The 20,135-nt window shown below is 44.9% G+C and overlaps 1 protein-coding gene across 1 annotated transcript in view; it reads left to right on the top strand.

The window, feature by feature from the left end:
- The window catches only part of AHI1 (Abelson helper integration site 1), a 2,019,384-nt gene that overhangs the window by 1,967,015 nt on the left and 32,234 nt on the right, over nucleotides 1-20,135 (top strand). The window contains exon 24 of the mRNA XM_069606745.1: nucleotides 15,125-15,204. Coding sequence (XP_069462846.1) covers nucleotides 15,125-15,204 — 80 coding nt within the window. The remainder of the gene's footprint in view (nucleotides 1-15,124; nucleotides 15,205-20,135) is intronic.

Raw genomic sequence — 20,135 nt, 5'->3', positions numbered from 1 at the left:
AGATTGGGTGAAAGTTTGCCCGGCAGGTAGGATCAGCAGACGGCTTCTTGAGGAGGGGGTGCACATGGGAGTGCTTAAGGGGAGAGGGGAAAGTTCCAGTGGCGAAAGAGTGAATACAGAAATCGGCTGAGGCTATCAATATGGTCGTTGATGGTTCTGGAGGAGAAGAGGAGCACCTGTTGTACAACACTTTGATAGATCAGACTTGTTTAGAAACCTTGTCAGGTGTTGTCGGAGAGAAAGAGGAGAAAGGAGGAGCGGGAGAGATAGCCAATGGGTGGGCCAAGAGAGGAAGAGGAGATAGAGGACAGGATGTCCTGAGTTTTAGCAGAGAATTGAGAGGCCAGAGCCATACAGAGGGCCTGGAAGGGGAACAGGTGAGGTAGGTACTGCAACAGAATTGGCCAGTTCCTTGTAGATTTTAAAGAGTTCAGCTGTGTTGTTGGAGCACACACAGAGGCTGGCTTGAATGTGTGCTCTCTCCTTGGACAGGACAGATAATCTGTATTGCCTTTGGAGCATTCTGCAGGCCAGTTTGTCAGACGATGCGCCCGAAGTCCTCCACTTCCTCTCAGCTCTGGTCTATTTATAGGTTTTCTCGACATTTACCATTTGCTTTTGTCAATGAACTTGTAAGTCTCCCCCTATCTCTTATTTTGGTCCCTTATTATCTGTGCATTGCTGTACGTTTCCAGTGGCGTTCGACTTGCTTTTAGGTTCAACTTTTGTTAGGTTCGACTTGCTAATTCTACACTGTAAAATCCTCTGTTGCAGAAGAAAGTTTAAAACAGTATGGAGCACCACAGTTCTCCATCTGTGTACAAGCTTTATTACGCTGTGAAGAGCAAGTGACAGAAATGCAGAGGTACAGTCACTCAAAACACTGTGTAATAAACATCAGTCCAAAAAGAATAGCATTTGGTTTTCACCCAAGAAATTAGAAGGGGAAATCATTACTGACGGAAATAGAAACCCCCTGTGTCCTTTTCTAGAAGCTAAGCTAACCACTACGCTTTACTGGTCTGGAAACCTCACATTATGCAAGCCTTAATCTGTGATGTGGCACCTAGGTACAACCCTCTTGATGCTGTCTTGTGGAAACCTCACCACCCCACAGCCATGTCTTCCAAACAAAGGAAGTAGTGGTTTTAAAATCTCGACCCTTACACAACTTTCCTTGGTCTAATGGAAAGCGTTTGTTGAAAGAAACTGCTCGCACTCTTAAAGGGCTTTCCAACAGCATCTGTACCAATCGATATTGTAGTACCCTTAATACATGAAAGAGCATGTAGGGTGCCCACAAGCTATGAAGTGAAATGACAGCTTCACAATCCGTGCATAGATGAACAAAGTTTAGGGTGAGTTCCCAAAAATAGCTAACAAGTTGGTAAACCAAATTAAGACCGTGTGGAAAGAGCTGAAAACTCCCGGACAAAGTAAATGAATTCACTCTGTGAGGATGTGTTCCCTAGCAGGTGGCACGCACCCTGATATATGCAGCATCAAACATCCTTAGGAATGCAGTTTGATGTTAATGGCACAGTGCAACACACTCCTCTTGAGGGAAAATCAGGTGAAGTGGAAGAGATAAAAGGGGCGTAGCCACTTGTACTTTTAATTTAGTAGTTCTTGAAACTCTCCAACATTCCCTAGTCATGTGTCCAAACTTTAATAATTTAAGTGAAAGAGCCAGCAAAGACATAGGAACACTATACACATCTGCCAAATAAATCACAGCGTTATGGGCTGTGTTGCAGTGGTAAATCTGCTGCAATTCCACCAAATGGAATTACTGTTACGCCAATTGGTCCTGCGGCTTTACCATGAGAGTGGAAGTGGAGGTAGGTGGCGCAAGTCCCCATTGTTCACAGGACTTCATGGGGATTTAGGCAGAATTACCACTGGCAGTAATTCTGCTGATTTTGGTAGCAACATTGCAGATTTTTCTCCAGCTTTTTGCTGGAGGAAAAATCCTCTGCTTCACCACCAAACCTGTAGTACAGTGGTACGGTAATGCGGCAGTAACATAATTACCCCACGTTACCACCGTTTTTAACCGCACTGCTGTACTGTTAATGAGGTCCTAGGTGTTTGTATATTTTTAAACAACTAGAACAGAATTAGGAAGATACCTTCAAAGAGCATGGAAGCCAAGGCTGAAAACTGAGCACAAAGGTGTGGATACCATCACTGAGTAACTGGACAATCCATTAGGGGAATCCCTCGACAGTAAGACCACCACAGTAGGTGAGGACTTTTCAAACCAAAAAGGCTCTCAAATAGAAAGATGAGCAGAGGTTAAATTCCAGCTTTCATGATATATATGATATGATATGGCATTTATAACGCGCCTATACACAAGTGTTTCAAGGCGCGACGAGGCAAGGGAGGGGAAACAGGGAAGACGGAGACAGCAATCCTACTAGGTGAGGTGACATTGAGATCGCGCAAGTGCAGGGGTGAGGGGAAGGGGAAAAGTGCAGGGGCAAAGGGGAGGGGCAGTGCAAAACAGAGGATGACAGTGAAATAATATAGAAAAATAAATAGAATAAATAGAAGTGCAGCCAGCTAGTGGCAAGTGCAATGGTAAGGGCAGACATCAGGTGTCAAGTGCTAATAGGGGCTGTATACAGAAACAGTCCCCGAGTGCAAGGGTTGTAGGGAGGCAGTGCAGGTGTGCAACTTGTGGGGGGGGACCTGGACCTGAGATCAGAGGGTAGCCAGGTAAACCAGTGCAGTTGCTGATTCAGCCAGGATATCAGCAGGGGAGAGATGGAGAGAAAGCAGAAGTAAGAGGAAGGTCTTGAGGTGCTTCCAGAACCGGGGATGGTTCTCCTCAAGTTTCAGAGAGGCAGGGAAGCTGTTCCAGAGGGAGGCCCCAGCAGAAGAAAGAGATCTACCCCCAACTCGCTGCTTGGAGAAGCGACTAACCCTGAGGGAGTTGGAGGCGGATGAGAGAAGAGCTCGAGAAGGAAGATATTTAGGAAGAGCGAGTTGAAGGTATTGAGATCCCAGACCCCAGAAGGCCTCGTGGACAATGCAGGGGGTTTTGAACTTAATCCTTGCCCCCACAGGGGGCCAGGGCAGATATTACAGTCCTGGGGAGATGCAATCCCTGGGCGTGAGGCCAAGAAAAAGTCTTGCAGTCCTGTTTTGGATAAGTTGCAGAGGGCGGAGACTAGAGGCTGGCAAATTTAGAAAGAGGCTGTTGCAGTAGCCCAGCCTAGAGAGAACCAGAGCTCTGGAGACCGTGAGCTTCTGGGGGAAGGAGAGGAAAGGAAGAAGCCCTCTGAGGATGTGCAATTGGTAGTGTGACTTCTTAGAGACATCAGAGATGTGAGGAGAGAAGGAAAGTGTGGAGTCGAAGATTACCCCAAGGTTTTTAGCCTCACAGGTGGGAGCAGGAAGAGGGCCAAGAGAGGCCGACAGTCCTTTCGTGAACATTGTCAAACTCAATTGAAGTCTACTTCCATTGTCCTTTCTTTCTTTCTTTCTTAGTATTGTGCTTGCTGTGAAAATGTCATTGAGGCCACACCAACCATGGACGAATGGAGTATTCTAGGGTCAATGGGGAGCCACTGCCTACGTGATGCAAGCCCTGCTGGTGGTTTACTGGAGATTCCACTGTAGTTCTTCCACACTTCCCACAGTTTACGTTTACACAGGCCAAATACTTGTCCTGTGTACGTTATAACCTGGGGCACGAACAAACTACATACTTTGAGGTGGCATTGATTGTTAGGCAGGGTTGTGCCCTGGACCCCCTCTTGTTCAACCTGTTTATACAGGGAATTGTCAGTGAGCTAGTAAGGGGGGAGGGCCAGGACTGCCCGAAGCTGGCTACAACCAAGTTCCTGCCATTATTTTATGCGGACAATGCTGTCCTAATAGCCATGTCAACGCATGGCCTTAAGGAATCCCTTGCTGTCTTCTAAAGGAAATCTGGGGAGCTGGGTCTTATCATTAGCACGGCTAAAACAAAGTCGATGGTTATCAAGCTAAAAGGTGGGAAGGAGGGTCTCCCTTCAAATTAGGATTGATGATAAGATAATAGAACAAGTTGAAATCTTTGATTATCTAGGTGTGAGAATTCAGGCTAGCCCCGGATGGGCCCATCAGATAGCGAGGGCTGCAGTCACGCCGATTAATATAGTGGGCCAATCTTGGCCTTTTTTTGTCATCACAGTAGTGGTGCAATCTCACCTGCATTAGAGTTTTATCTGAGGCAGACGTTCTCAGCTTACCTTTATAGTTCAGAGCTATGAGGTTATGAGAATGTTGAGACCCTAAGAGCTGTTACTATTACCGTCGAGTGCTCCGACTGCACTAGTGCATTTGCAATGTGGCACACTCCCTCTGAGCCTAAATATTATGTTTCTGCAGGTCTCCCTCTGGGTCAGACTTTAGACTAGACCAGCCCTTGAACCGTGTATGGAGGCACTGGTATATATTATGTCACTTGAAGGTTCAAGTGGATTGAAATGGCCTACGCATATAGAAAATGTACTATTCTGTCTGAAAATGGGTGAGTTTTGGAACGATCCAGGCAGACTCTGTGATTTGTGCTGGAACCAAATGACGCCTCTAATAAAACAGAGAGCTAGGAAACTGCTCTTCCTCGAGGCTTCAAAGCTAATGTTGAGAATAGCTTATTTAGTTCAGAAACACAAAACCGGATTTAAAACCTATCGGGATCAGATCAGGCCTGCTCATGCAAGATCACTATATATGAGGGTAAATCTAGGTATATTGCCAATTGCCGCTTTTACTTCTGCTAGATGCCTCCTGTGTGGTGCTCCCAAGGAGACAATGGGCCTCATTATGGGTCCGGCGGTAACCCTGCCGGTGATACCGGTGGGTTGCCGTCGGACCAATAAAGAATTACCGGCGCCTGACTTCCCGGTAACATCAGGGTATTATAACCCCTGGCGGCCGCGAAGTCGAGCACCAGTAATTCTGTTCATCCCCATTCCCATGCCAGTGCTTCCGTGACGGCTGGCCTACCATGGCTGCTGTTTCTGTCAGGGTCTGCCCTGTCGGGCACAGTGGCTACGGCAGGCAAACCCGCAGTGCGCCGGTCCGGAAGCAACGGTGCCAGCAGGCTTACTGGCACCGTTGTTTCTGGACCGGCACACTTGTAATGAGGCCCAATATCACATCTCATGTTATTTTGGAAGTCTTTCTAGCGGCTAAAGTTCTTATACCCGAGACCCGTCCTGCTGGAGGGAGGGAACAAGTCATGGGGCAGTGCAGTGGGAGTTTTGGTTCAATCCATTACCCCTTCAACGGTGGGAGCTGTGGCCTGCTTTCTGCATAGAGCATCGATTTTGAGGAGAAAAATGGTAGCACTTTTAACTGGGAAACGGGCTGTGAGTATGTATCTCCTATTGTCTGAGTAATCCCTTTGGGATAGCTAACTGTCATTTTGTTATGTCAATTGAGGCCATGTGGCGATCTGTTGGAATATCTCCTTTTAGCACTCATATTTTAGTTTTTTTGTTTTTTAAGTCTTTCACTTGTTTTATTCACTTTGTTGTAACTGGGATAATTGATTGTGTGATTTTAATGTATTTTATCTTTTATAATGTAACCTGAGGACTTAATGTCGAATAAAAGGTTTAAAAAAATAATATATACATATATATATATATATATGTATGAAAAAATATATTAAAGACACATAATGCATTAATGCATATTTGTATATATGGTTGTACATGCTAATGTTATCATACAATATTGTAGTTTATAACAATGTGACAAAAAACAAAGAAGTTTTAAAACAATAATTGATAGTATAACAACAGATCCCAAGAGAGAAAGAATAGAGAAAAGGAAGATAAGATTGGTAATGCGTGTATTCTTAAACATATGGTCTATACTCAATAGATTATTTAGACTGTGTCAGCGAGTTTTGGAAGATAACACTGTTTCCACAGGATGATGTAAAAAAAAAATGATATCAGTTTATCATAAATACATAAAAGGGTGAGCGCGATGCACGCGGCATGCCAGTTTAAAGTTTAAAACCGCGAGGATGCATGACATCCACAACTACTAGGTAAGAGAATATATTTAGTTCCCTCTTCTCACATGGCCTCTTATCTTGGATATAATACCAGCAACAACAGCATATTATAAATATTAGGATTTAATCTCCAATACATGGAGCTTTATCTCATTTTTCAATTCGTTTTTTTCTGGGTTTCTTTTTAGCCTTAAGTCCTTCAGAAGAAAAAACCCACAACTTGGCACACTTCCATCAGGATTATGTTATTTTTAGGTAAGAGATTTTTAAACGTTTATCAGTTAGCAACCACTTCGTAAGAGGTTTCTTTTAGGATTTTGTGACCTTCACTTAAACTGTATGGAATTATCCATTCACAGACTCGGAGCGAAATCTGAGTGCAAAAATTAAGTCAACATTATCTACAACTTTTGAAATTCATGCAAAATTCCTTTTTTTGTATTCACATTTTTATTGAACAAATTCAGAGTTGACAGTACATAATAATATAAAAATAAACCCCCACCTCCCTTTATAGCTTGGTGAACAGAACAATTCAACAGAATACGACTCAATAAGTTGTAAGCCATGGATCTTTTACATTGAGTATAGACAATATATTTAAAAATGTAAATATCACTAATCTTATCTTCTTTTTCCCATCTTCTCTCTCTCTTGGGATGTGTTGTTTTATAGCATCTTTGGTTTTATGTCACATTGTTATGTACTACATTATTGTATGATAATATTACTAGGTACTGCCATATACAAATATGCATTATGGGTCTTTCATATACTTTTCCTCGTACATTATATGTATGGCTTTGTTTTAAAAACATTGCTTTGATAAAGACCAGCTGGTCGAGACATGTGTCAGCAATTTTACTAAGGCATTGATCAAAATGCAACAGCTGTGCTACGAAAATAAATAGTACAGTTGTATCACCATACCAATGACTTTGTTTGTATTGATTAACTGGGTTTGTGAATAAGCACACAACTTGTTGTTCTTTAGTACTGGACTCAATCCAGATTTGCAGGGGTGGCGTGGCCTGCAAAGCTGTATTGGGTTAGAACTCATCAGTAACCTGGGAACAGAAAGAGACCTGTGCCTGTCTGAGGCAGTGCTGAGCAAGACTGCTAGCCGATGTATGAAGTACAATGAGGGCCGGTGCAGGGTCACTGGCCGCAATGGGAAGATGCGCCATTTGAAGTGACCAAAACCAAAGAAATGAGCAATCAGGCCGATGATGTAGTGACCTCAACATCATTGTCACATCATGATATTCCAAGCCTCTTGAATTCAAACGTACCACAGGCCAAGTCACCCAGACCATTAAGGAGAGGCCAACAGTCAAGACTTTGACTAGAATTCCCGTTGGGGACGGAAGAAAAACTTGAACGTACCAGGAGAGTCACCAATGGCTATGAGAGGAAGCAATGGAGGAGGTGGTAAGGAGAGTCAGGAAGTGATTTGAGGAGGGGATAAGTCAGGTCTTAAGAGGACCAACATAGTATTGTTCCTAGAGACAAACCCTAGGTCTAAAAGGAGTGACATGATGGAGGCACGAGATTGTGGTGGAACAGCAAGGAGTTGCAGATGAAGCGCAAGCCTAGTGATGCAAGAGAGGAGGTCAGAAGTAAGGAACAGAGGCAAGGGGAAGATGAGCAGATGCATCCTAAGTATGAGGGTTTCGAGTTGGAAAGGGTTGGAAGTACAAGCATGTGTGGAGGTGCAGGAAAGGTCCTCTTGAGCACAAGACCATTACAACAGGTAAAGGAGATGGGCAAGGTGTTTGGGACTAGAGTAAAGACATCAAGACAGGAATGTGTGTCAGACCCTCTGATCGCACATGTAGAGAAGGTCAGGTGGTCAGCCTTTTGGAGGAAGCTCTGGGACTCACTTCCAACTAGTCCAGCCCTATCTCTTGCAAGGGTACGACCCAGGAGAAGGGGGTCTCCCGGCAGACGAGGAAGAGAATCAAACGACCTGAGTTTACAGGTGGAGAAACCCAGAGATTTGTTTGAACCCAGAGAGTTTTTGGTTGGACCCCTGAGACCTTTATTTGAACCCCAATACCCCTTGGATCTCATCACAAGTTGGGCTGTAGCCCTTAAATGTGGCAGTAACGGTATTACCACTGCATTTAATGGCTGGCCCTATCACGAGTTGGGTGGTAAATAGGCTGTTTTACCTTTTTTCTGGAGGTGAAAATCCCATTTAGCGCTCTGTTTTCGGCGGTATTACCGCTGGCTGCATTAGCCCACAGTATTAGCGACGAAAATGCCCCATTGGATCCAATGGACCCAATTGGGATATACTGTTAACTCCCAACCCGTGATCCGGCGATAATACCGCCGGAACGGTGGGTGTTAAGGCTATTACAGTCTGGCGGTATTACAGCCGGGATACCGGCCAACTCGTGATGAAGCCCATTGTCTTTAAATCCAGTGACAACGTGCAACTCGATAGAATGTATCATTCAACTCAAGGAGAAGCCTGTACAGTGTTTGGCAGGATTCTTAAAATTCACCCCACCATCCTAATAAAGAAGTAAACAACTTGAACCTCACTTTATATTTTGTCGTATGTAGCATGTAGCATTCATTACATATGGTGCCATCGTGAGATTTCGAAACTCTATACTGCGTTCAACCAACGTGTTTGGGAGGAATTCCACTTTTGAGATCTCTTGTCCCTCTTTGATGGAACTCTCAACTTTTTGCTTTTCCTTTGCTTGCTTCCCTCGTTTCCTAAGTTTAATTCTGTGGCCAGAGAGACCTCTACTTTCTGTTTGCCAGCACAGTAAAATCGTCTCGCATTTACTTTTCACTTATGGAATTACAAGCAACTTTAATTGAAGTGCTTCAGGGACCCTGTGAAGGATTAGCATCTGGCAAGGGTGTTGAGGACTTGACTTTATTTGATTTATATTGGCACCTAGAAACACTTGTGTAAAGGCGTGTTATAAATACCAAATCATATATTACCAATGAAATAATGCAGGTAATTTTATCCCAGAAAGGTTTGTCTGCTGACCAGACGCTTCTTTCAGCAGACTATATGCCAAAAACATATTGTACACCTGTGACCATCTGAATCAGTGTTACGATCTGCATTATTTTCTCTCCAGTAGCACAGAGCCGGTCCAAGGGTCACAGGTACCCTCGGACAGCTGCAGTGACAGCCAAGTCACTTCAGAGCAGGGGCAGTGTTTAACATATGCACCCCTGTTCCCCAAACCACATATCTATCAGAGTTACTATCCTGGTGGGAGTTGTACACTTTAAATGTAAGCCACGCTTGAGCTAGGGTATGGTTGCTAATATCTCTCATCATTATTAATGCCACCTTAAATTGGTATCATGCTAATGTCAACTACGTGAGCCAAGCCATAAACAGGCTATGGGTATTCTCTGTTGACTGGCTGTCTTGCTGCACTCAGCATTATAGGAGCCAGTGGGAACTGCCTCTACTTTGATGCTTTGTTAGGTCAGGTAACACATCTCTGCAGAGAGTCAGCGCCTCCGCCCGGGGGAGGGAGGAATGTCCTGGGAAACCAGTATCAAAGGGCACATCCGACACAAAGGGACTAGCCTCACACTAGGGTGCTGCATACCAAAGGGGCCTTTGATGCTATTGCTCTGAGAACAGGTGGGGTTAGTGTAGACCGGGTGAGCTCATCATAGTTAGAGGAATGTTCAACCATTGTGTTTCTCTCTTGATCTCTCACCCCTTCCTGACTCCTCCACTTCCTTTAGCACAAAGCACTTTAGCTATGATGCAAGCAGATAAAGCCCTCTTGTCACAAGAACCGGGATTTGACCCCTTAAAAGCAGGTTTGCTTTAGTCCAATCAGCTGTGTACTTTTGACTCTAAAACAGGGGGTCTCCCATTCTTTTGATTCATTTTTGGGCAAAAACGAAGAATCCATTTGGACCTCTTTTGGGAGAGGTCATTTTTCCAAAGCCCTCCTCCATTGAGGTTAAGGAACAGTGCAAGGCAGAGTCAAGCCCTGCTGACTCCCCACTCCCAATGCACATTGGGGGTGACTCTTGCTGGGGACTAGGACCTGCCACTCTGCACCTAACCACCCATAAGGCTGGAAGAGTATGACCAGAACAGCCACAGCTCTCTATTGGTCAGCATTGAACTGGTCGAGCCACATTCGAACAATGTTCGCTGTACTCGAACCAGAGATACTCGCCACTGCTGCTTTTGGCACTCCATCAAACACAACTGCTGCATTGCACCTGTCAAACTGGCTCACCACTTCATTGTGGAAGTGGAGCACGTCACCTAGTTGGCTGGGAAAACCTGCTTGCAGCTTCAGACCAAACCCAAACCACGGCTTCTTCTAACCCTGCATTGGAGCACCAAAGTTACTGCATCAAACCCCACTGGAGGATCACTGTCACTCACTGTCGAGTACCAGCGGTTGCCAATGTCTTGAACCGACTTAACTCCTAATCTGACCCTGGCGAGCCATCCAAACTGCATAACCTGAATGCCTCTTTCGAACCGCATCGAGCTCCCAATTTTAACTGTCTAGATGCCAGCTCACAGCTTGACCCAGCATGACTTGCCACTGCGGAACCTGCTTTGACTGGGATCTCAGCACCGTTTGAAACCTGGTTCGACTAAGGCCAAGAACAGCAGAAAGGTACTATTTGCCCTTTACTTTCCCCCATGTCCACTTTGGGAACCTAGAGACTGGTTGGGTCACTTTTGCAACTTTTCTCACTGAGCCACATCCTTTTCAAATCCATTGTGGTTGCTTATTGCATTTTCTCCCCATTTAATTACCCGGAGTGCTGCATCTTTCTATCTTTTGCATGTTTTGTCCTTTCTATAGGGGTGGGTTTTTATTTATTGTTTTAATAGTTATTTGTGCAGTGGTGTGTTTAATTAAAGTGTATATATTTGTATAGAAACTTGATTGGACATTCTTTTATTTTGGACTGTTGTTACTTTGCTGTTTGGGTTGCTACTGGATCACATTCACACCCGTTTTGAGAGTAAACCCATACCTTGGCCCATATTACCAGAAAACGTTGAAGGAGGTAAATCTCTTGGATGTGCCTGTTTTACCTTTGATTGTGACCACCTTTGGTTTGTGGAAGTGTGGGGACTGAGCAGGTAGTTTGAACACTACTGATCCCTATATTCCTGCTGAGCAGAATCTATTTTGTCACAGACACATTGTGCCTCATTATGAGTATGGCGGTAAGGCAACAACGGCGCCGGTATCGCTAGCAGAACCGTTGCTACTGTACCACCATACTACGAGTTGTGCTCGCGGGTCTCACTCGGCCTGCCAGGTCCGACCTGGCGGGCAGTGTGGCACCCGCGAGCACAACTTGTGGATGCACCGGCACCGTTATCAACCCTATGTGGCCAAATGGGGATGGGGAGTCCCTTATTGCCAGCTCCCGTGAATGGGAAATTACCGGGTCCTCCGACCTCGGCATGACCTGGTAATTGTCCATTCGCGGGTGCCGGTAAAATCACGGTTCCAGCGGCAGCGGTGCCTTTGTTACAGTATAGCAGGGAGACATACGATTTTTAGGTGACCATACTGTCAGAGATACATTGGAAGTAAGAGTTGCCTTTACCAGGGCCTGCAATGTTAGGGGATGTATGCCATCAAGCTTATGGTTAGCCACAATATATTTGGAGACCAAGATATGGTTGTTGGAACACCCATCAACAAGGTCCGGAGCTGTGTAAATGGAAACTACAGGGCTTAACATGGATTTTTGAAACTACTAGATCGTGGCTCGTAATGTACTGGAGCACAGGTGGCATTTACATCAGCCTGCACAGGCTGCCAAAAACTCATTCAATCTTCAGGTGGCTGCTTGGAAAGACTAGACCAAGGTCTTTAGTCCTTCCTTCTTTCCATGTTTCCTGTGGCTTCTCCAGGGAATTTGAAAGAGCACAGAGAAATCATGTGGTAGCATGTGTCTCGGTGCAACTGTTTCAGGTCAGTCTGGTACATTAACGCTTCCCTTCTCCATTAGTACTTCTCCATTGTTCCTCCTCCTTCTGGGGCTCCACTCTTGTTTCCCAGCTCTGCTGCTTGTTTCTGGGTTTCCTTCCTTACCTCTGTGCTGATTATATCCCAAGCTCTTCAGAGTGCTTTCCTTTCTGGCAGCGCTCCTGTCTCTGGAGATCTAAGCGTTCCTCTCAAATCTTGCTGCACATTTACCTCTGTGCTCCTTTACTTTTCTGTAGCGGTCCAGCCTTCCTGGATCTCTTGATAAGCAACCACCTGTGCTTCCTGTCCGATTCCCTCCTCAGAGGTCCTCCTGCCTCGCTTGAATTGTACTGCCATTCATGCTTGTGTTAAGAAACAAAACCTCTCTGAAGTCTCCTACCACTGCCCACAAGCAAAGAGATTTTCTGTCCCTGTGTTTTCCTCTTCCTTTTGCCACTTTTCAAGGAATCTGTACCATCAGTTGAGAAGCATGATGGCGACTCAAATGGTCGGACCTTTCCTCTCCACTTCTGGAAGGTCTTTGAGGAGAACAGTAAAGCCAGTCATTGACAATATGAGGTGCAAGGTCAATTAACAACTATAACGGGCGATTGATGCTTTTTAACCTGATTCATAGAGATTACCTAGTTTGAAAATGTTTTGCAGATCGCCAAACTCTCCTATCATGTGGATTGTTTCTTCAAATGGAGACTTCTTTGGTGAATGAAGAGTCAGTGGTCTCGCTGGAACACGTTTGTTAAGCTGTGACGGTCTGTGCATTTCTTGCTTGCCGTTGTGTATCCTCTTGGTGCTCGAGTTCAGAGGGTCCTTTGCTCAAGTTTATTGTGGGAAGTGGCAGGACCTGTCGGCTTGTTAGAACACAATACATTTTACAACAACAACAAAAAATGATATACCTTACATATAGACTTTCCATAAAGAATGGATTATCAAGCAACTTCCCTATAAAATATGACCGCAGTAGTGCCAGAATAAAGTGATGCAAGTGAAGAATGGGGCTGCTTTTGGCTGGAAAATGGCATCCAAGGTTTGTAGGGGGCATAATGAAAGCCTCCCATTACATCTGGTTCAGATGGGAATGCATTATTACTGGCAAAAGAGTTGCAAGCCGAATTGCAATTTTTGTCAGACATTTTTGGCTAGATCAGATGATTTTCCTGTAAACGTCAGAAAATAATAGTCTTCATATCTCTTATTGGGATGAGCGTAAAAGGTTTTATAGCAATTTAGTCTGCATGATAGACCGCATCCTAGTATTAACACATTGCCAACCAACTGTCGCTCCCCGCCCTCCAGACGAGCTCCTTGTGGATGCTCCAGACAACTGACCCAATGGCACAGAAAGCACTCGCCAGGCCTTCCAGGCTGTTATTCCCGCCTTGTTTAGAAGAATCATTTTTAATGTCCCCTGAGAGTAGTCCCTCATCTAACTAGACCACCTGACTAATCAGTACTGCGTAAACATGGCAGCGATGATGCGCTTCCTATGACGCTCACCTCAGGCAGGGGGCGTTGGCCTTCACCCCTCTGACGATGTCCGGTGTCGGAGAAGAACCCTTTTGTTGAAATGAGTTTCGACTAGCCGGATCCATTTTCGTTGTCCCCCTACCCTGGGTCGGGGCGAAAGTCCAGAGTCAGAGCTTCCAATGCGGCTGTGTAGTTCAATATGGTGGCTACAAGCGTTGCCTGATGGCAGTTGCTCTAATCAAGAGTCCACTTGTATTTAAGAAAAAATTATGAACACTTAAAGCTGCAGGCTATGGCAATGGTTATGCGTATGTGTATGTCTCTTAAACAGCAAATAAAAAATGTATTCTGACACTGCTTCGTTGCTTTCTCTCATCAAGGAAGTTCCCTCTGGACCCGACTGCCCGTAAATTTACGGCTATGTAAAAACCCTCGAGTTGTGGAAACCCAGAAACATGTGCTGACAGGGTGCCGGACAATGGCAGCAATTATATAAACTTTCTGGGTGAACATGTGCATTTCTTGGATTCAATCAAAACTTCTGCCTTTTGGCGACGTTGTTCTAATACATAGGCTAAAAGCCTGCAGCTAGACATACATAGGGTCTGGTTAAAAGCGTCAGTGAAATTTCAAGAGATGCAGTCTGCGTCTGCAGAGCCGGCCTCATTTAAGGCAATAGTTGGCGCTTTGCTTGTTTGGGTGGATTATAAGGATAATTCCGGGGATAGATTAGCCTGGGGCCCAGTGGTATGATTTTAGGTGTTTGATATGATAATTTAATATTTTGTTGTTCTTCGCTTGTTATCATGTTTGTCGCGTGTATATTTACTGTGTTCTAATTCAAAGGATACTATGGAATTATATTTGGTGTATTTTTATACTGATTATTAAGTGTATGTACGTGTAAATGTGTAATGTTTTATATATGAAAACATATAAATAAATAAAAAAATGTTCATTGAGCAACGTGTGCTGACTTGTGTCCTGAATATTGTGACCACAGTAGATGGTACGGGGAAAGTCGCGAGACTGTTTGCACATCATGTTGTATGATTCCTATTCAGACAGTGCTCAGCATAGGCAGTTTGTTCCATTTGTGATTTGGATAAGTTTAGTTTCTGAGTACTTCATAAAAACAACACACACCAGACCCTGTGGTTTGTGCAATCACCACAATTTGTGGTGAACACAGAGCATGTGTTTTTTCAAAACTTGCACCTGTTCCTTCTGAGCGCTGATGCACTCAGAGAAGTTGGGCAGCAGTACAAGTCTAAATTATTTCTTTTTTCACTATGCTGTTTTTGTAATCAAATAAAAGATGTTCTACAGAAGGTCATCAGCCAAGCTTTTTAATTGGTATCCTCAGAGTTAATCTTCCCCCTCAAAAAAGCTTAAAAATTCCCAGTTGCCAAAGCAAGTGTGGAAACGATCTTCACTCATAAAACAGGGCAGAAAAGGCTAAGCCATGTCCTTTCTCAGATGCATATGGGTAACCTTTTCAATGCTAAGAACCCCTACTTCTTTTTAGTGGGGTATTCTCCTTCACAATGCAGGAAGCTGGTGGGTTTTTAGAAGTATGCATCGAGCACAAATGCTGGCCCCGTTGACTTCCTTCTTATACCATGATGCTTGTTTTGTTCTTTTGCAGATGTCGCCAGCCATCAACAAGCCAAGGGACCAGACCTGCATCCCACAGCCTGACATAGAAACAGGCTCACCTGTGGCACAGTAAGTGATACATGTTCAAGTTATGCGAAGCTTTGGTTAAGTTTCGACTATGAACGTTTTTTAAAACACATTTTGCAAACACTACACAGGAATGAGCAAGTCTAGAAGTGTTTGAGAATTAAGAGAAGCACAGTGAATATAATGTTTTTGTTTTTTTGAAACTATATGAATGGCTAAAGGTTGTCCATCAAAATGTACAAAGTTGTACGAATCCCCTCTACTGGTAAGGAACATGGCTCACATAACCTGTTCTATGGGATAAATCCCAGCCAGGACGGTCTGCAACCAGTTTTTAAGGTTTTAGATCGCTCTACCCTTCACAGTAATGAATATGAGTAGTTGTCCCACTTTTCTCAGTAAATGTGAAAAACCAGCCAGTACTTGTTTGTGGTAGGGCTTATAAATCTGTTTCTAATCGTGTTTTGTCATCCATCATCAATGAACTATAGCCATGGACAAAACATTATACATGAAAGTAGGAATTCAGACAAAATGGGTTGTGTATCCTCTGTGATATTTGAGAGGTAGAACCGTGATTAAATGAGATGTAAGAGCTTATATAGTTACTCTTTTCCACCATGTCCCCATTGCTGTGCCCCTGCAAGTCCCATTTCCTGTTTGGGGCCTTATTGGATAGTTATAAGAAGGATAAATTAGAAATCCTTAATCTTTAACTGATCTATACCTAAATGCTTTCTCCGTTTTAAACTACATATTCTTGTGCCCCGTGGGCCACTGTCTCACTGCTTTGTATAAAAACCTTCTACAGTATGGTGTTTTCCCTCCATACCTAAGAGCTGTCCAATCCAAAGGGGGCAGTACCAAAGGCGTTTGTACATCGAAGTTCAACAAATCAGCTTAGAATGCGAAAGCAGCCCTCTTTTCAGTCAAGTACCTTGTTGCAGCAACTCCTTCCTGGGAACCCACGTTCCGGTGGCATTCTTCTTCGGTGCTTCAATGGTTTGTTGCTGCTCTACCAGGAGTGACCCCCATGGCTCTTCAAGATCATAATGGTGGTAACAGCGATGAGCCAGTGTAGCCTTGTAAAAGTCTTTCAAGGCCTTTTTCAGTTGGAAACACAGAGGTTCTTCTTGGGCCTCATAGCGGATTTCGATCCAAGCTGATGCCACCCCCTCCTGAGACTGCTACAGGTGTTCCCTTCCCTGAGAGCCCAGCTGCTACCTTTACCAGGTCTTGGCCTCAGGGTCCTCATGGTCCTTAGTGGATGAGCAAATCTTCTACTCATGCACCATAGTCCTGTCAAAACAAAATGGCAGATCATGCTGAGGGGTGCTCCAGTACCATGTCCATGCCTCAGAAGTCGCTGATTTTCCCCAGAACAGGCACCGGTATCCTCTGTGTAATGTAACCCCTCCATTCACGCTGCATCCAAACAATCAGCTGGGGAACTTTCCTGCCTCTCTGTACTGGTCCCTGTTGACCTTGACCCTTTGGGTTACCTTGCACAGGTTTGGTTCCTGAGGATTTCCAACCCATGGTTTTGCTTCTCGTAGGCAACCCATGTGATAACCGGCTGCCACTTCTGCATGAACAGTGTCTTCGGCCACGCCTGCCTCACAAACGTCTAGCAAGGACAGGTTCTTTGAGTTCTTCCAACTTTTCAGGCATTCTTCGGCCAGGACAACCTACTTTAAGTGTCTGATTAAGAAGGTGTTACCTCCGACCATTACTCCACAGCCTCATCCTCCTCCTCCCTCGCCTCTGTCGCCAGCTCTGCTTCCACCTAAGGGGACCGCTATGGCACCTCTCCTCCTGAGACAACAGACATGCCTATGGGGCAAGCAGCGGCTCAGAATAGGATGCAGCTGCCTCAGCTTCCAGATAAAAGGGAAGCCTCATTACCTCTGGATCTTTGAAATACCCCCATTTACAAGTGAACTTCCCCCGCAGGATTCCTCCACCTTGGACCAGGCTGAGTCTTCAGGAGATTAAGTGGTTGAGGACCTGTCCTCTTCTGCTCATGCTTTCCTCCATGTTTGGATGGGTGGGTTGACTAGCTCTGGCCCTAACTTTACAAGATGATCCCCCAGTGGAAACAGGATCCTTTGCTGGGGTTGTGTGGTCCTGACCGGTCTGATATACTATACAAAAGGATGTTTTAGTCAAATCTGTAAATGTTTGCAGAAACATCACTCTGCTGCTGCGGCTGTTAATAAAACAAAATTGGACATCAGATACAGGGAACTGGCTTTGGACAAGGTATGTCTTTACGCGCACCCCGCCTTCATGGCTGCTGCCTCCCTCTTCTGCATTGGTAACAGATTCTTCATATGACTCTTCCGCTGCTCTGACAGGTAAGATTGAAAGAGTGTTGGAAGCTCTTGGCAAAAAAGTGTCTTATACTTCTGTATTGGACTGGAGCAGAATAATGCTAACGCCATGCTTGCTGCAGGTTATCTGAGGCAATGATGGAGGATTGCAGACTTTCAAGAGGATCTCCCTCATGACGGTCCAGCACCATCCAGGCCTCTGGGATGCTCCTCGTATTGCCTGCTTATTGCATTGACACCCCCTCTAGGGAAATGTGTTTAGGCGATGACATGAGTCATTCGGACTGGCCCCCGAAATACTACATTCACAACAATTTACTGAACTTTTCCTTCGATGGCTCATAACTTTTTCTTAGTTCTACTGACGATGAGCTGACAAAAAAAGACCTGAATGCTAACTCTTTGGCAAGTCTGCTTAAGCTTACTTAGAAGGCTTTTCAATCATCTTTGTGGCCAGGCAGGATGATAGTGCTGGTCTTCTGATGTGCTCATCTGCTTTAAGTGCCATCATAGGCAATGTGGCAGCTCTCCCAGTTCTCCACAAGGAAAGAAGCAAAGGCCCTCACCTCAGGGGTTCTTCCGACAGACTCCATTCTCCTCCCCTGAAGAGAAATCCAAATTAAATTGTCAGGGTCACGATTACCCAGTTGGAGGCTAGGAAATGAACACCCTGGTATGTTTGGCTTCAATATCTTTGGACTGTTGGTCTTGTCCCTTCCTCTTTTCACCCTTTTGCCCTCTTTCACTCTTGCTTCAAGTAGGATTGGCCTTTCTAATACAAGAGGTGCTTAACTTCCTTTATTCAAGAGCTTTTCAGACAGTTGCTTCCAAGGAGAACGGCTAACGTTTAATGCATGGATAGTCACTTTCTCACAGAACAACCATGCAGGCATGCTAATTGTCCTGAACTTTCTATCTTAAATGTTTTTCTGCTCTTAAAAAAATTGAAGATAGTCTGCACAGATTTGTGTAGGACGCTTATCATCACCTACTGATTTGCCTTTAACACGAGAAGTTTCTCCACCTATCCCTAGCGGGAGGATATTATCATTACAGAGTGATACCCTCTGGCCTACATTCAACTCTGAGGGTCTTCACCAAGTTAATGTTGGCAGTGGTCTCCCACTTGCATCTGAGGGAAATACACAGTTACTTGTACTTGGATGATTGGTTAGTAAAAGCCTCCTTGGCCAGGGCCATGTTGACCTCTCTCTGGGGTCTTCTGTCCTTGCTCTATGGCCGAGGGCTGTTGATCAGTGTGAAAAAGTCATAGCACCCCGGACAATTAATTCAATTTGTTGGCTTTCTAAGGGTTTCAGCACAAGGGAAGGTGTTCCCCACACAGGAAGAGGTTATTAGATCTGAACGAAGCAGTTGGGCAACTTCCTCGAGAGGTCATACTTCTGTGTGTTGGTTCCAGGGGCTTCTCGGTCTAGGCTACCATTGGAAGACATTTTGCAGCTGGTGTAGGTCTATGTATATATATGCCTTTTCATGTAGCACACCTGGCCCAACAGGGTTCTCGGATATTTGGCTGCGCTTTCCTTTTATAAACACACGCCAGACTGTGCGATTGTGTGACGGTGGCTCCCATGCTTTCATAAGGAAAGGGGATTGGCTGAGTCTGCCAAGTCTGGTGGGAAACTGAGCTTTATCTACTTTGCTCCCTCTCTCACTTGCCTGGCCTGCACAATTAAGGTCTGCTTTCGGAAGGTGTGGGCTGATGAAACAGAATCCCCTATGTGAGGAGCCAGGAATGAGACGCGGACACAGGGGGTTCATGGTTTTGGCTATTTACTTTTATTGACAAAAGAAAAGGGGGTTGGGAAATGCCTCTCTGTCCCTATCCTAAGAGGTGTTTCCTTACCTCAAACAAAACGAACGGTCTGTGTGATGTCAGAATGTCCAAAGCAAAACACTGTGTCCCCAAAGTACTGTTCTGGCCCTCATATTCTAAAAATCAACTCTGAAAAGGTGAACTTGAAAATGTCTTTAGCCTTGCGCAGTATACAAATGTAAAAAAAAAAATCAAGTAAAATGTGTAACTCCAACACAAATGTTCCATCCCCTGGTTTTCTCTTCACTCTGTTTTATGCTTCCAAGAATATTAGTTCCTTAGGTTTCTCTTGATCAATAACACAACTGGTTCACAAAACAACTTGGCTGTTAGTCTGTATCATGGTAGGATACCTGGTGTACTCTCCTGCCAGGTTTTCAATCATTTTCAATATGTTTTAACACAGCCTTTTGCTACTCCTGATATATCCTTCTCATGACCTCCTTAGATGACGTCTTTTACACACACTGTTCAACTTGTCCTTGCCTGGAATGCTTCCTTACCAGGGCCTGTGGCGGCTCTTCTTCCGCCGTCTGTGCACTGTAGCTTCTGTGTCTCATGCGACTGCTGCTCATCTGTTCGGCGTCTCTCCAGGCTTGGGCAGTGTGGAGGCTGCCTCACGGTACCTGCAAATGCTCTAGAGCCTTTCTCCCGCTTTGGGCATCCTTGCAGCATACCGTAACATTCTGTCAGCTCGCCTCAGCCTCTTCGGTGAACCGGTTGGCTCCACGGACCTCGCACCAGCGCCGCAGACCCTCGGTCGATACAGAGAGGACTAGAGTTCTCCAGACAGCATCTACTTG

This window comes from Ambystoma mexicanum, chromosome 4p (assembly GCF_040938575.1).
Source record: "Ambystoma mexicanum isolate Mex_15411 chromosome 4p, UKY_AmexF1_1, whole genome shotgun sequence".
NCBI classification, from domain to species: Eukaryota; Metazoa; Chordata; class Amphibia; order Caudata; family Ambystomatidae; genus Ambystoma; species Ambystoma mexicanum.
This window is presented reverse-complemented; position numbering and strand designations above follow the sequence as displayed.